Source organism: Euleptes europaea, chromosome 5, assembly GCF_029931775.1.
Source record: "Euleptes europaea isolate rEulEur1 chromosome 5, rEulEur1.hap1, whole genome shotgun sequence".
In the NCBI taxonomy this organism is placed as follows: Eukaryota; Metazoa; Chordata; class Lepidosauria; order Squamata; family Sphaerodactylidae; genus Euleptes; species Euleptes europaea.
In genome coordinates, this window is record NC_079316.1 from 101,745,938 (window position 1) to 101,759,585 (window position 13,648).

Genomic DNA, 13,648 nt, shown 5'->3' on the forward strand with positions numbered 1-13,648 from the left:
ATTCCAATGCAAGGCAGTTCCCCGCCCACCCCCCCCCAGTATGCCATAAAAAAGAGGAGAGTCATCTTACATTTATATACAAATTACAGTCATGTCTAGAGGTTTTTTTTTTTTTTTTTTGATGTATCAACTTTTTTTGATGTATAACTTTTTTTGGGGAGGGGTCTGATGTTCTAGGTCATCTTCCTTCCCAGTACATATGATAAACGAAGGAGAAGAAACCAGCTGAAAAACACTGAGCAGGTAAAGGAAAAACTCCCTTAAAAATGCAAAGAAGGCAGAACAACATCCGAAACAAGGCTACATGGCATTTATGTCTTTTGTTTTTTCCACTGGATCTGTTTCCCCCAGTACTTTCTCACCTTAAACACTTGATTAACATTATTATAATTTATATTATAATATAAATTTGTGTTGTTTTTTTTTTTCGCTGGATCTTTCCCCCCAGTACTTTCTCACCTTAAACATATGACTAATATTATTACGATTCATATTATTATAAATGAAGAAAAAGAAGAAGAGTTGGTTTCTATATGCTGACTTTCTCTACCACTTAAGGAAGAATCAAACTGGCTTACAATCGCCTTCCCTCCCCAAAACAGATGCCCTGTGAGATAGGTGGGGCTGAGAGAGCTCTAAATGGCCATTAGTTTCCAGGATACCATGCAGCAGTGGTCTTCAATCCACAGGCTGAGGCCCTGGGGTGGGTCATGGATCCCCTCCTGCTGGGTCCTGAGCTCTTACAGAACTGCCAGTTATTTGCCTTCTTTTTGGAAGAATTTTGGTGTGCAGAGAAGCAAAGGGTGCTACAATCCATACTTGAAAAGAACAGCATGGCGGCAAGATGAGTTCCCATACTGATGGAGAGGATTCCTCCACTGCCATGATGCTTGGCTTGTTTCTTACTGGTGTCACCTGTCCCCAACTCTTTGGGTCCACTGCTCATAATCCTGGCTTTGACCCCAGTGATGTCATGGCTCCCTGCTGTGCCTGGAACATGATTGTGATGTCACACGATAGCCTGTCATGTGCTTGAAGCTCAACAGACCCCATGTTGAGTGTGTCCCAGGAATGGATAGACTGAAACAGAAGCCACCATGACTCCACCTCTGGCAAGTCGATCAGGTGGTCACGTACGACGGGTGGAGAGAGACAGCCCCAGGCACGGACCCCAGACCCCCCGCCCCATCTTGGCCTCCCTCAAGATGGACCCAGAAGTGAAGCTCAAGGTCGACTCTTTCAGAGACACGATCACAGGTGAAGCTGAGGATCTACTGGCAAATTTTTTCCCAAAGAAGCTTTTAGAACTCGATGCTTTCCTCAAGGATCCCATTCTGAACATTCACGATCTAACCCAAATCCACTCCGACATGAAAGTTCCCGTTCCTGATGCAATTCTGCTGACAGCCAACCGTGATGGGCCCAACATGAAGAAGAGAAAGCTGGAGGGTTGTGAAGTGACTTTCCAGGGTACCAGAGTCTTTGTCATGCCTAACGGGATGCTGAAGAGCAACCAGCGGCTTGTGGACATAATTGAGAAGGTGAAACCTGAGATCCGACTGTTGATTGAAAAGTGCAACACGGTCAAAATGTGGGTACAGCTGCAGATTCCCAAGATAGAGGATGGCAACAATTTTGGTGTTTCGATTCAGGAGGAGGCTGTGGCTGAACTCCACAGCGTGGCGAGTGAGGCAACCACATACCTGGACCAGATCTCTGCGTACTACGTTGCACGGGCGAAGCTGGTCTCCAAGGTTGCAAAATACCCGCACGTGGAAGATTATCGCCACACAGTGACTGAGATGGATGAAAGGGAATACACCTGCCTGAGGCTCATCATATCGGACCTGAGAAATCAGTATGCGACTGTGCATGACATGATCCTGAAGAACATTGAAAAGATCAAGCAGCCCCGAAGCAGCAATGCAGAAACGCTCTACTGAGCAGATCGAATGTACAAACTGTTCAGTGGGCTCAAGACGGCCTTGGCCTTGGTTTGTTATGTGACGGTTGAGATGGGGAAGCTGGCTAGATATAGTCCTTGACACACTTTTAATAAAGTCTAAAGAAGCTCTCTCCGGCAGGTTTTTGTTTTGGTCTTGGGTAGGGTTACCAAACTCCAGGTGGTGGCTGGAGATCAGTTTCCCTAGAGAAAATGGCCACTTTGGAAAATGGACTCTATGGCTTTGCACCCTATAGAAGACCCTCCCCCAAGCCTGCCCTCCCCAGGCTCCACCCCCAAACTCTCCAGGTATTTCCCAACCCAGAGCTGGCGACCCTGCTCTTGGGGTTTGCACCCATCTCTTGACATCCAGAAGGCCCAAGGCAAAGGCTTTCTCCTTGCTTGGGTTGGAAAGGGATGAGTGGGCAGCCTGTTCGGAGCAGTTCTTATCCTGATGCCAACAGCCGTGAGTGACCGTGCTTTGTGGGAGGCCATTAATGCATGGCTAGGGTGTCATTGGTTTGTCCCTCTCATGTCTCACACTTTTCTATCCCGAGATAAAAAAAATGAACGCATGAGAGGGGCAAACAAAAGAGTCAGGCAGCAGGGAGAAGAAGGCGCCGTCAACCCTGCGGCACGTGCACACACCCTGCACACCCCAACCCCGGCATGCAAGGGCTGGCTTACATCTTCCTCCTGGCACTCACTCCACCTCGCCCGGTACTGGAAGCAGTGACGGGAGGTGTCAAAGCCGTTGGCAGGGAGAAAAAGTCCCCAGTAGATGACTGGCTTTGGGGCGACGGGGAAAGATCGTGGAGGAGGAGGGAGAAGGATGGAGCCAGAGACACCATACTCGCTTGCGGCTCCCTCTCAGTGCAATTTCTGACCTTTGGTCCCCTGAGAGGGAAATAGGAGGAGTGGGAGAGGAAAGTGGAATGGGCCGGGAATGGGCCTCACACAGAACGCACCGGGAAGCAATCACAATTGCAATGTTGCTGTTGTTGTTTTTTAATTGAGACAACACAGGGATTGGAAAACCAAGGGAAGTATCGCGTCGGAAGAGTGTTGGTCCTGCAGATGGGAGACCACCATGCGTTCTCACAATGGAGATTCGCTACATTCACAGGAGAAACGCCAAACAAAACAGCCATGTGTTTTCGACCGAACACTCCCTCACAGGGGGTTGATCCCTTGATCCTACTCAAGAGCAGTGTTAAGTGCTACAACAAGCTGGTTTATGTGATCCTTTGCTCCAGCCATGGCACTCTTCCCTTGGGAAATGTAGTCTGGGGAGAGAAACAAAGAGCGCCCTTCTCATTTCACCTGGCTGTCTGCATCCTTCCTAGTGACCTGTCCAGTTGTGCAGATTCTAATACGGTTATCTCTCTTCCCTCCCCATCCTTCCCCACTCAATGTTTTGAGGCCATGTTAATCTTTTCCAGAGTTCTACACTTCAGTAATTTTCTTCTTGGCCGTGGCATTTGTCTGTCCCTAATGCTGTGGCCCGGCAGAATTTGGTCTGCAAATCCTGCAGTAGCATAGCTGATGAATGCACTGGCAATTCAGAGATTGCAGAGAGAGGACAGGGAAGGAAGAAGCACAGGTAACCAGGGACAAATGTAGGGCTGCCAGGTCAGGGCTGGGAAATTCCTGGAGATTGGGGGGGGGGGGTGATCGTGAGGGGGGGACAGTTTGAGGAGGGGAGGGACCTCAGTGGGGTATAAGACCATACAATCCACCCTTCAGAGCAGGGGAACTGTTCTCTTTTGTCTAGAGATCAGTTGTAATTCTGGGAGATCTCTAGGCCCCACCTGAAGGTTGGCAAATCTGGCAAGGTCTTTTGGTGTTTTTTCTGCTTTTGCTGTATCTTACCCAATATTTTCTTGGCATTGGCTGAATTGGCTCTTATTAGCCATGTGAATCCACCTCTAAATCTACAGCACTGAATTCTCTGCTGGTAGAATACTGCTATTAATGGAAAACCCTTATAATTTGATGCTTCTCTGCTAAAATATTGTGAAGAGTACGCAATGTATCCTAAGAGCACATACGGTATTCCCGACTGTCATAGCGTCATAGCAAATGTCTCTTTATTTAACAGCACACCAGCTTCATAGTACTGTCTGGAACATAAACTGTGCAGACTACACATTATTATAAGGCAGCAAAAATGAGAAAATGTTAACATCTCCCTGTGTTATTATTGCAGCAGATATTTTGCAATGGAAATTGGCTCCATAAGTTACGTGTGAAATTCAACTCAGTTTGGGGATAAACAGAGGTATAACTTGCTGCCTTTGCAAGTATGTGTTTTATGTAAAATAGCAATGTGATAACATAAAACAGAGGCTCTCTTAGCCATGAAATTAAATGTCTTCAGTTGCTCTGCTGGAGTTATGTTTTCAAACTACTACTTTCTCAACCTTGTGGAGAATGCTTGGGATCCTGTAAGGGAACATGTTGCCGTGAATCTGTCTGGTGGGAGAACTCAGAAGGATTCAAGGGGATTCACTCATGCATATACATAGTTGTGGAGGAGCAAGTGAACTATTCCTCCACCATATGCATATCATCATGTGTAATTCTGGATTGTCCATGAAAATGCCCAAAGTGCTCCTTTTTCAGGGGGAACAACTGGATAATGTCGGACAGTTTTAACCCTCTCTGTGGCCTGCAGAGAACCTCATTTGCATTTATTTATTTATTTATTTATTTATTTATTTATTTATTTATTTATTTGCACAATTTCTATTCTGCCCTCACAAAGGCCACCAAGGCAGCCAACAAATTAAAACATGCATAATAAAATAGCATTTGAAAACCATTGAAATCAACCACCCCCCAACACACACATCATTAAAACAATTAAAAGCAGAACTAAGAATACACAGAAAGACATTAAAAACAATTAAAACATCAGGCAGGAAAGAGAGATCACCGAGGGAATCCCAAATGAAACAAAGAAGTCTTCACTTGCTGGAAGAAGGTGGCAACAGAAGGGAAACAGGCGAACCTCCCTGGGGAGAGAGTTGCAGAGTTTGGGTGCCACAACTGAGAAGGCCCGATCTCAGAAGGCAGGGACACCCAAAGCAGGGCCTCCCAAGATGACCGTAGTGGTTGGGTGGGTTCATAAGGTAGTATCTCAACCAAAAGAGCCACGTCACTGTTGTATGTCCTGTGTGCCACTCAGCCAAATGCATACATACAACAATATAAGATATAACTGTTAAATAAATAATGGTGATCTTAGCTGTGTCCACATGTTTTTCCAGGCCTCTTTCTTCCTAGTATGGGAACTATAGCTCACTCATCCTCCAATCCCTCCAGCAGTTGCTGTCTTAAAGTGGGAATCTCCTGACAATGACAGTGGGCAACTATCTAGCCCATTTTCCTGGAGCATGGGGCGGATGCCACGTTGGGGAGTGATGCTCAGAAGAGCCACAGGTGTCATGTCAAAGAGCCATGTGTGGTTCTTGAGCCCCTGAGCATCACTGATTTAAGTCTGCATCTATACAGGCGCTTATGTGGAAGGCCCTGATTCACTTGTTAAATTATAATTTTGGTAGAAGACGCACACTTATGCTCTTCCACTATGGGAACAGGATCTTTGCCCAGGTAAGGCTGTGACTTCAATATTTCTGAGTCCTCAAGCAGACTAAGAAAATGAGGAATGTCTTAAAACAACTCTAATGTAAACAGCAATGGAGACATCTTACACAGTGCCCTCTAAGCCTTGTTCTAGAACTAACTAAGGAATTGTCATCTTAGGACAAGTCCACAAATTACCACTTCCTTAATATTGTGAAATGAGACAGATGGTCTCGAAATTGTAACATCTGTCACTACAGGCAGAAGGCTTATTTGGCTCACAGTTTGATATGTCAAAACATTGGGAAGGATTTTCATCAGTCCTGGCTCCTGCACTCCAAAACTGCAGTTTACCAGCAAATTGGACTGGCAGTTTGTGTCGATAAAGTTTGTGATGGGGGCAATGTCACACTGCTGACTCAGTAAAGGAAAGTTTTGCACCTTTTCTGACACTTCAAATCATTAATATCTCATCTGCATATAGGATCTGATGTACCCTCTTCTTTTTTCTTATCAAAAAACATGCCCTTGATCAACTTCTAGAATGCTGCTATTGTTGGCAACTCTTCCACGGAGTCTCCAGGAATTTCTTTGCAGGACCAACAACTTCTGCTGTATTTGAGATCTCGCTGGCTTGCGATGACAGGCGAGGTCTGTTTTTAGCAGTACAGCAAAGGTCAGGCCAACATTTTCCACACAGAGCAGGGTGTAAAATGGGGAGACCAGAATCATCCCTGGAATAGCCCTTTCTGACCCCTGGGATGTTAGGATGGAAATAAATTTAGCCTGTAAGAGCAGGGTAGCGAGTTTATCCTTTGTGGGGGTGCTATTTAGACATGGCAAGCTGCGGCATTGTCTCCCGTCCGTGTGATTTTTCAGATCACCTGGGTATTCTTCTGGAGTATCCATCTCTCTAGTTGTCGTTGAGTAGCCACAACAAGCATTAAAAGTAAACTTACCACTTTGGGAGTGGGGGTTACAGTTCGATCCTAACCAGAGTTACGCCCTTCTAAATTCACTGACATCTCCAGAAGGGTGTAACTTCCTTACTTGCTTTCCTACTCACTGGGATCTGTTTGTTCCCTACTCAAGCCTGTAGTGGCACCTTAGCTCTTTGGAATGTGTCAGGGAGACAAGCCAAGGAAACTGTGAGTTTATAACGATTAAAGAAATTCTGGAAGAAGTCTTTGGCTATGACTTGAATGAAGACCGAGGTTCTTTCTACCATAAGCAGTGCACAGAACACACAATTTTATAAACTTCACAGGGCAAAAACCTGGTCTCTTTTGCTTATGTTTCCCTCTGAAGCTCCATTGATGCGGACAGTACTAAAGAAGCACTTCGGTAACGATATTGCGCTGTTGGAAGGAAGTAGACCGAGACCCATGTGACGGCACGTTGATATTTAGTGTCAACATTGTGTGTGTGTTCTTTCAAGTCGCTTCTGAATGAATGAATGTCCTCCAGAATGTCCTGTCATTAACAGCCTTGCTCAAGTCTTGCAGACTGAGGGCTGTGGATTGCTTCGTAGAGTCAATCCATCTCATGTTGGGTCTTCCTCTTTTCCTGCTGCCTTCAACTTTTCCTAGCATTATTGTCTTTTCTAGTTACTCTTGTCTTCTCATAATGTGACCAAAGTTTGATAGTCTCAGTTTAGTCATGTTAGCTTCTAGGGAAAGTAACATTATTAGTATATTATTCCAATTTTTCTGTAATCCTTAGAAATTATCCTGAAGCCTACATCCTGGGCCCTGGTTTTGCTGAACAGGCTGATGGCCAAGTAGGACCAAGGGATATTCACCTTCACACACTTTTTGCAGTCTCTCTTTCTCCCACCCCCATACACATTGGCCTGTGCAGTCAGTCGCCTCAGAAGAACCTCATTTCCGGGATTCATGGATGATCCTAATGGTGATTTAGGGAATGATTTATTACTGGTACCCCTGCTCATTTCCCTGTGTCTCCTCCTACAAGCAAAATTGATAAATACATTCCTCTGTTTTATTTTCTCTGCTGGCAGCGTCTCAGATTATTTACTGAGGCAAATGCCCACAGCCACCGCTGCTAGATGTTGTACAGCAAAGATTGGGTTTCCTTTATAATTAACTCAGTTCGGTCTGGTGTTCTATCAATAGTTAAAGCCCCACCAGCACATTAATTTAGACATTGAGAGACTCTGGATTCTGTTCTTTATAATAGTAGTGGATGTGTGGTTTTAAAAGAGTTGCCACCGATCTCGGAAGCTAAGCAGGTTCAGCGCTGGCTAGTATTTGGATGGGAGACCCCCAAGGCATACTAGGGTCACGGTGTGGAGGCAGGCAATGGCAAACCATCTCTGAATCTCTCTTGCCTTGAAAACCCCACCAGGAGTTGCCATATATCAGCTGATGGCAAAAGAAAAAAAAAGGGAGGTCATGCCATTTTAACCTTATGATAAGGTCCTTGGTGACAGATGTGGTCTGGGAGTTCTGGTCTCAGAATGTAATTTCCAGGTGGGAAATGGATCAGGGCTATGATGCACAGAGAAAGGGAGCAGAAGACTTATCTTCCAGCTGGGAAATTGCTGGAGATGGGGTGGGGTGAAGTCTGGGGAGGGACCTCAGTGGGATCTAACACCATAGACTCCACCCTTCAAAGCAGCCTTTGAGGAACTGGTCTCTGTCATCTGGAGATCAATTATCATTCCAGAAGATCTCCAGTCCCCACCTGGAGATGGAGAACCTTAGCTGGGAATTACGTTCCATGCATGGAACTCCTGGTGCATGTCTGATCAATTTTGCATTAGAAATAGCACAAATGTTTTGCTCTTATAGCTAGAGATGGGGAGATACTTTTTTTCTAAGTCCCCAAGAAATGGAACAATAAACCAAAACATGCTATAAATGGCATTTGCAGCTAGAGATCATAGTACTGCTTATTTCTGAGATGACTCGTGTTTTTAAAAGTCAGTTGTTGCTGAGATGCAGAGCTGTTTCCTGTAGTCTCCATGTGGGCAGGGTGGTGGAATGTGCCATCACGTTGTGACTGATTTATGTTGCCCCTGTAGGATTTTCAAGGCAAGAGATATTCAGAGGTGGTTTGCCATTGCTTGCCTCTGCATAACAACCCTGGACATCCTTGGTGGTCTCCTATCCAAGCACTAACCAGGACCGATCCTGCTTGGCTTCCGAGATCTGATGAGACTGGGCTAGCCTTGGCCATCCAGGCCAGGACATGTAGGCAGGGTGCCAGGGTAATTCTTCTGGTCCAAGCACAAACTTATGCCATGCTTACTTCCAACACTCCCAAAAGAAATTATCCACATCATGGTAATGAAAGGGCCTTGGTCACCCAAGCGCTGGTACTCCTCTACCCCCACCTTGGATCCAGCACTTAGGGGGTGCCACGTTTCCCAGGACATTGTAGTTTGAGGAGGGGTGGGTGAGAATTTTCTATATCTAACCAACGACAAGCGACAGCTGTGTCAGTTTAAGCGATATGAAACCAGTACAAATTTGTAATGTGGACAGGGCATTCCTTTTTGACATTTAAACTTTCCTTTTCGGTCTTGTTTTGTGGGAGACTGTTGTGGAGCAGGTGGGAGTTGGATGGTTTTGCATATCTCCTTTCTGCATACACGTGTGCTCCTCACCGCCTGGAGCTTTGTTACAAGTAGCATACAACCTTTTTATCAGCTTTTACACAAGGCGAGCATGAGTCCCTATCATTTCTGAACGGCAGCCAAAAGAAACCCGGTCAATAGTAACCCATTGCTTTTTATTCCCCCACCCTCTCTTACCAGACTCTCATGTTTCAAATTCTTACAGGGTCACGCACGATGGAAAAAAGAAACCCAACAGGGAGAAGGGCCCTCTTAAGGCTGTTATCTTATTGTCTACAGGGCTTTTACTAGTAAACTTGTGCTGTTCTCTCACAGCAAATTAAGCTAAGCCCAAAAGCCTCCTGGCAAGTAACTGAATTGTCCTCGCTTTTATTTATTTTAGTTACTTATTTTTATCACTATGGTTTCCTGGGCTTCCTCTGTGGAGCTCTTGGTGTAGGGTTGCCAAGTCCCTCTTCGCCACTGGTGGGAGGTTTTTGGGGCGGAGCCTGAGGAGAGCAGGGTTTGGGGAGAGGAGGGGCTTTAATTCCATAGAGTCCAATTACTAAAGCAGCCATGTTCTCCAGGTGAACCCTATCATTGGGTGCCTCCACGTTCTGGAGGGAAGAGGCGAGGTAAAATGATATATAGTGGCTAGGTTGTACTCTGATTGCTCGATCGTATGCCAATAAAGGTATTGAAATGGAAAGTTCTGGGGGGGGGGAGTTCTGTCTATCCACCTTTTCCACCCTATGCATGATTTTATAAACCTCTATCATGTCCCCTGCCTTAGTTGTCTTTTTTCTAAACTGAAAAGCCCCAGACGCTTTAGCCCCGGTGTCCCCAACCTTTTTAGTTTGCGGGCGCCATTGGAATTTTGACACAGCAGGTGGGCAAGAGCTGTGGTGGCAGTTGCTGCCCAATAGTGTTTTTAAAACATCTGCAAAGCCAATCAGATCTTCAGTGGCCAATGAGAAGCCTTGCTGGGTAAAAGCCCATCCAATCCTGGCCGTTTTCTAAAAACACTTGATGGGCACCACTAAAGGTGATGGCGTGTGCCATTGTGCCCACGGGTACCCCATTGGGGACCCCTGCTTTAGCCTTTCCAAAGGTGTCCCAACCCCTTAATCGTCTCGCTTGCCTTCTTCTGCATGGTTTCCATCCTGAAGGCATGAGCAAACCTTGTCAATTCATTGTGAATAGGATCCAAAGAAAGAAAAATCCTGTGTTGTCCTTTGCAAATTTATTAACCAGCCCAAGCAAAACCCAGTCTGTACCCTGCTTCAACATGGAGGAGGGTGTCAGTTTACTGTCCTTTTGGGAGTCTGTAACTCTAGAAATCCATGTAACTGAGTCATCAAGAGGGTAGAAAGAAGTTATTAATACTTTCCCATGTGACCCCTGGGAGTCTCTTCTGCCACTCCCTTTTAAAGACGCCGCTCTAAATTCATATTGTTCATGAGTTCATTTTTGCTCTTGAGGAATGCTGAGCTTCAGCACAACATTCTTAGAGGGGTGTGGAAACAAGTGTTCAAAGGATCACAAATCGGGGTCTCATTACAAAGAAGGCATGGGACTTTTTCCTTGAACACTTGACCGATCAGAATCAGTTCCCTTCCTGTGTATGTGCAAAAAGAAAAAAAGAGCTGAAGGGGGAAAAAAGTGGATTTGAACCCTATTCTCCCCCTCACAGCTGGAAAGCCAACGGCTGCAGGTCATAGGGCCAGATGTGATATTTAAAGTTCCCGCATTCTTTCCTTGCGGTGTGAGTACCGCTTACTGGTTTTCCATTTTACAGGACAGACGTACTGTATGTTCTGTCAGATTTCACACTGCCGTCGTGTTAAGTTTTGCAACCAAATTTTGCTTGGAGTGGGTCCCCCACCATATTCTCTTTGTTGTATGTAGGGTCATCTGTTTACAAATGAATCCTTCATTTTTTGGTTAATTAAAGAAAAAGCAGCAAAATAGCTCCAGGGTTGGTTACAGCGGAAGATGCCTCATCGGCATCATGAATATGCCACCCCATGGCTGCTTTTGCTTTGAACTTGGATTCCCCCCCTCCTTCCCAGAGCTGGACATGAGAGAGGGGAAGCCACCTTTGTACTGAATGTGGTGAAGATGCTTCTGCGACAGCCATACTGGTCAATAAATTTAACACCTCTCTTCTCCAAAACTCAGCACACAGGCAGCTGTATTCCCTTGGAGGCAGAAGGAGCGGACAAGGGTGCATTTTCTCTTAACAAATTTTCCCTTAGTTGAGGTGTCTTGTGGCACCTGAAGGACAAGAGCATTTTGTCATGGGATGTTTTGATTTTCTGTACATTGGGGCTCCTTGAGCATTAAAGGGAGGTGGTGAATAAAGGGCTAATTATTATTGCCAGCATTTTTGGAGGCAGGTTTTCTCCTGTGCAGGCAGTCAGAAAATCAGCAGATGAAGGGTTTTCTCAGCCTGCAGATATATCAATGGGAAAAGGCTTCACTGGCTTAATTTTTCTTGTCATGTAGTGTTTAAACCCCAGGCCAGCCTGATCTTGTCAGATCTCAGAAGCCAAGCAGGGTCAGCCCTGGCTAGTATTTGGATGGGAGAACTCCAAGGAATACTAGGGTCACGATGCAGAGGCGGGCGATGATAAACCACCTCTGAATGTTTCTTGCCTTGAAAACCCTACAGGGTCCCTATAAATCAGCTGTGACTTGACGGCAAAACAAAAACATTTTTAAAGACACAAGTCCTGCCACAATGAAGGTCCCCAACCCTAACTACAGCCTGTCCCAGAATATTATCTCTGTCTGCTGGCTAGAGTTGCCAACTGGTTTTGAGAAAAATGTCCTGTCCTTTGATAGAGGCTCAGTGGCATATAGCATGCCGTATAAACCTTCAACGACCCATTTCCAAACATTGTGTGTGTGTGCTGTCAGGTCACAGCTGACTTATGGTGACCCCGTATGGTTTTCAAGGCAAGACAGTGTTTGCCATTGCCTGACTCTGCGTGGGCTGAAAGAGTTCAGAGAGAACTGTGACTGGCCCAAGGTCACCCATCAGGCTTCATGTAGAAGAGTGGGGGATTGAACCTGGTCCTTCAGATTAGAGTCCGCCACTTTTAACCTCTACACCACGCTGGCTCTCTTTCCAAACATTAGGCTCTATTAAAGAGACAGAATATTCTTCTCCAGGCTGTTGGCAATCCTGCTTATATTGTGCCCTGTGCCATTTCATATCTATGATCTGAAGGATATGGCAACTACTGGCAGTAGTAGCTTGGTGTTTGACTTTTCTTTTTCTCCCCGCCCCCCATTAGCTGGCTGCCTTACTCAGCCTCAATAACATTTATTTATTTAACTGTGCTTCCTTGCTTATAAATGTGCCCATACATCCTCCCTGTTACACTCAGATGAACAACAGTTTATAACTAGCACGCTCAAAAATAATTTTCCGTTTGTCTTTATGTATGTATGCATGCATTTATTTATTAGATTATGTACACCCTTTTTTCCTTCTCTGTGGGAACTCTCAGCAGCTTACCACCTCTTTCTCCCCTGCTTCATTTTATCCTCGCAACAACCCTGTGAGATAGGCCAGCCGCAGAGAGAATGACTGGTCTGCGCTCACTTAGCGAACTTCTGTGGCAGAGTGGGATTCGAACCTGGGCCTCCCACATCCTAGTCTAACCCTCTGACCGCCACACTCCACTAAGTAGGCCACAGGAGGGGATCACGAGATAAGAAGGGACTTAATAGGATTTGTGAGGCTCCTTTTGTTATCTGAGACTGATTCTGTTACAGCGTAAGTACTGCTTAGTCTGTGGGTTGTGATGTGAAGATGGGCTTCTTTAAAGGGATCTTGGGTCGGAGCCTCATCAAAAGAATTTGAAACCTACACAGCATTTATATGAAATCTATCCCCCTCCCTGTAATTATTATTGGAGACGGGCCAACTGTTAATGGGCAGCCCCATGAATTACAGTTGGGATAAAAATAGATTCTGACCATGCACAGAATGTGTTGTAACCCTCACATCACCGACACACTAAGGTTGCTTCCGGATGTCAGCTTTTCTAGGTGTTGTAACATTACGGCGGATGAGAGACATGCTGGTTCAGAACGCTGATCCCTCTGGTCAGGTAGAATCGCCGAGAGGCGATTGCCCCTTCTTAGCAACAGTTTTTCAAAACCTCACTAAGTTAAGACATCATAGTGTCTGCTTTGGATTGTGTTTATGCTACTGCCACTCCTAGCAAGGACATCCAGAAGTGCTCTTAACAACATGTAGCTTTCAGTCTATTGTGGAGGGCAGTGTTGGTGGCATGTTGACGCAGCAGAAAGGTGCCTGCAGATTCTGAAAGTACAGTGAAAACCATCGGTCATGTCTACCGCTAAGACGATGAAAAATGAGTGATGTTATGAAAAATTAGTGGCATCTCCAGTACAGGCTGAGTATCCCTTATCTGGACATCCGATATCTGGACTGAGCCGAAAATCAGACTTTTTGAGTTGGCATGCAGGCATTATTCACATATCTGAGCTGGCATGCAGGC

General features: G+C 45.6%; 2 protein-coding genes across 2 annotated transcripts in view; both read left to right on the top strand.

The window, feature by feature from the left end:
* LDB3 (LIM domain binding 3) overlaps nucleotides 1–13,648 on the top strand; it is a 140,780-nt gene that overhangs the window by 49,113 nt on the left and 78,019 nt on the right. The window lies entirely within an intron of this gene.
* Nucleotides 1,098–1,943, top strand: LOC130477774 (proteasome activator complex subunit 3-like). Its single transcript, XM_056849834.1, has one exon. It carries the CDS (start codon nucleotides 1,098–1,100, stop codon nucleotides 1,941–1,943), a length of 846 nt encoding a protein of 281 aa, XP_056705812.1.

Coding starts and splice junctions, on each gene's coding strand:
- LOC130477774 (XM_056849834.1), top strand. CDS start 1,098: ATGACTCCACCTCTGGCAAGTCGATCAGGTGGTCACGTACGACGGGTG.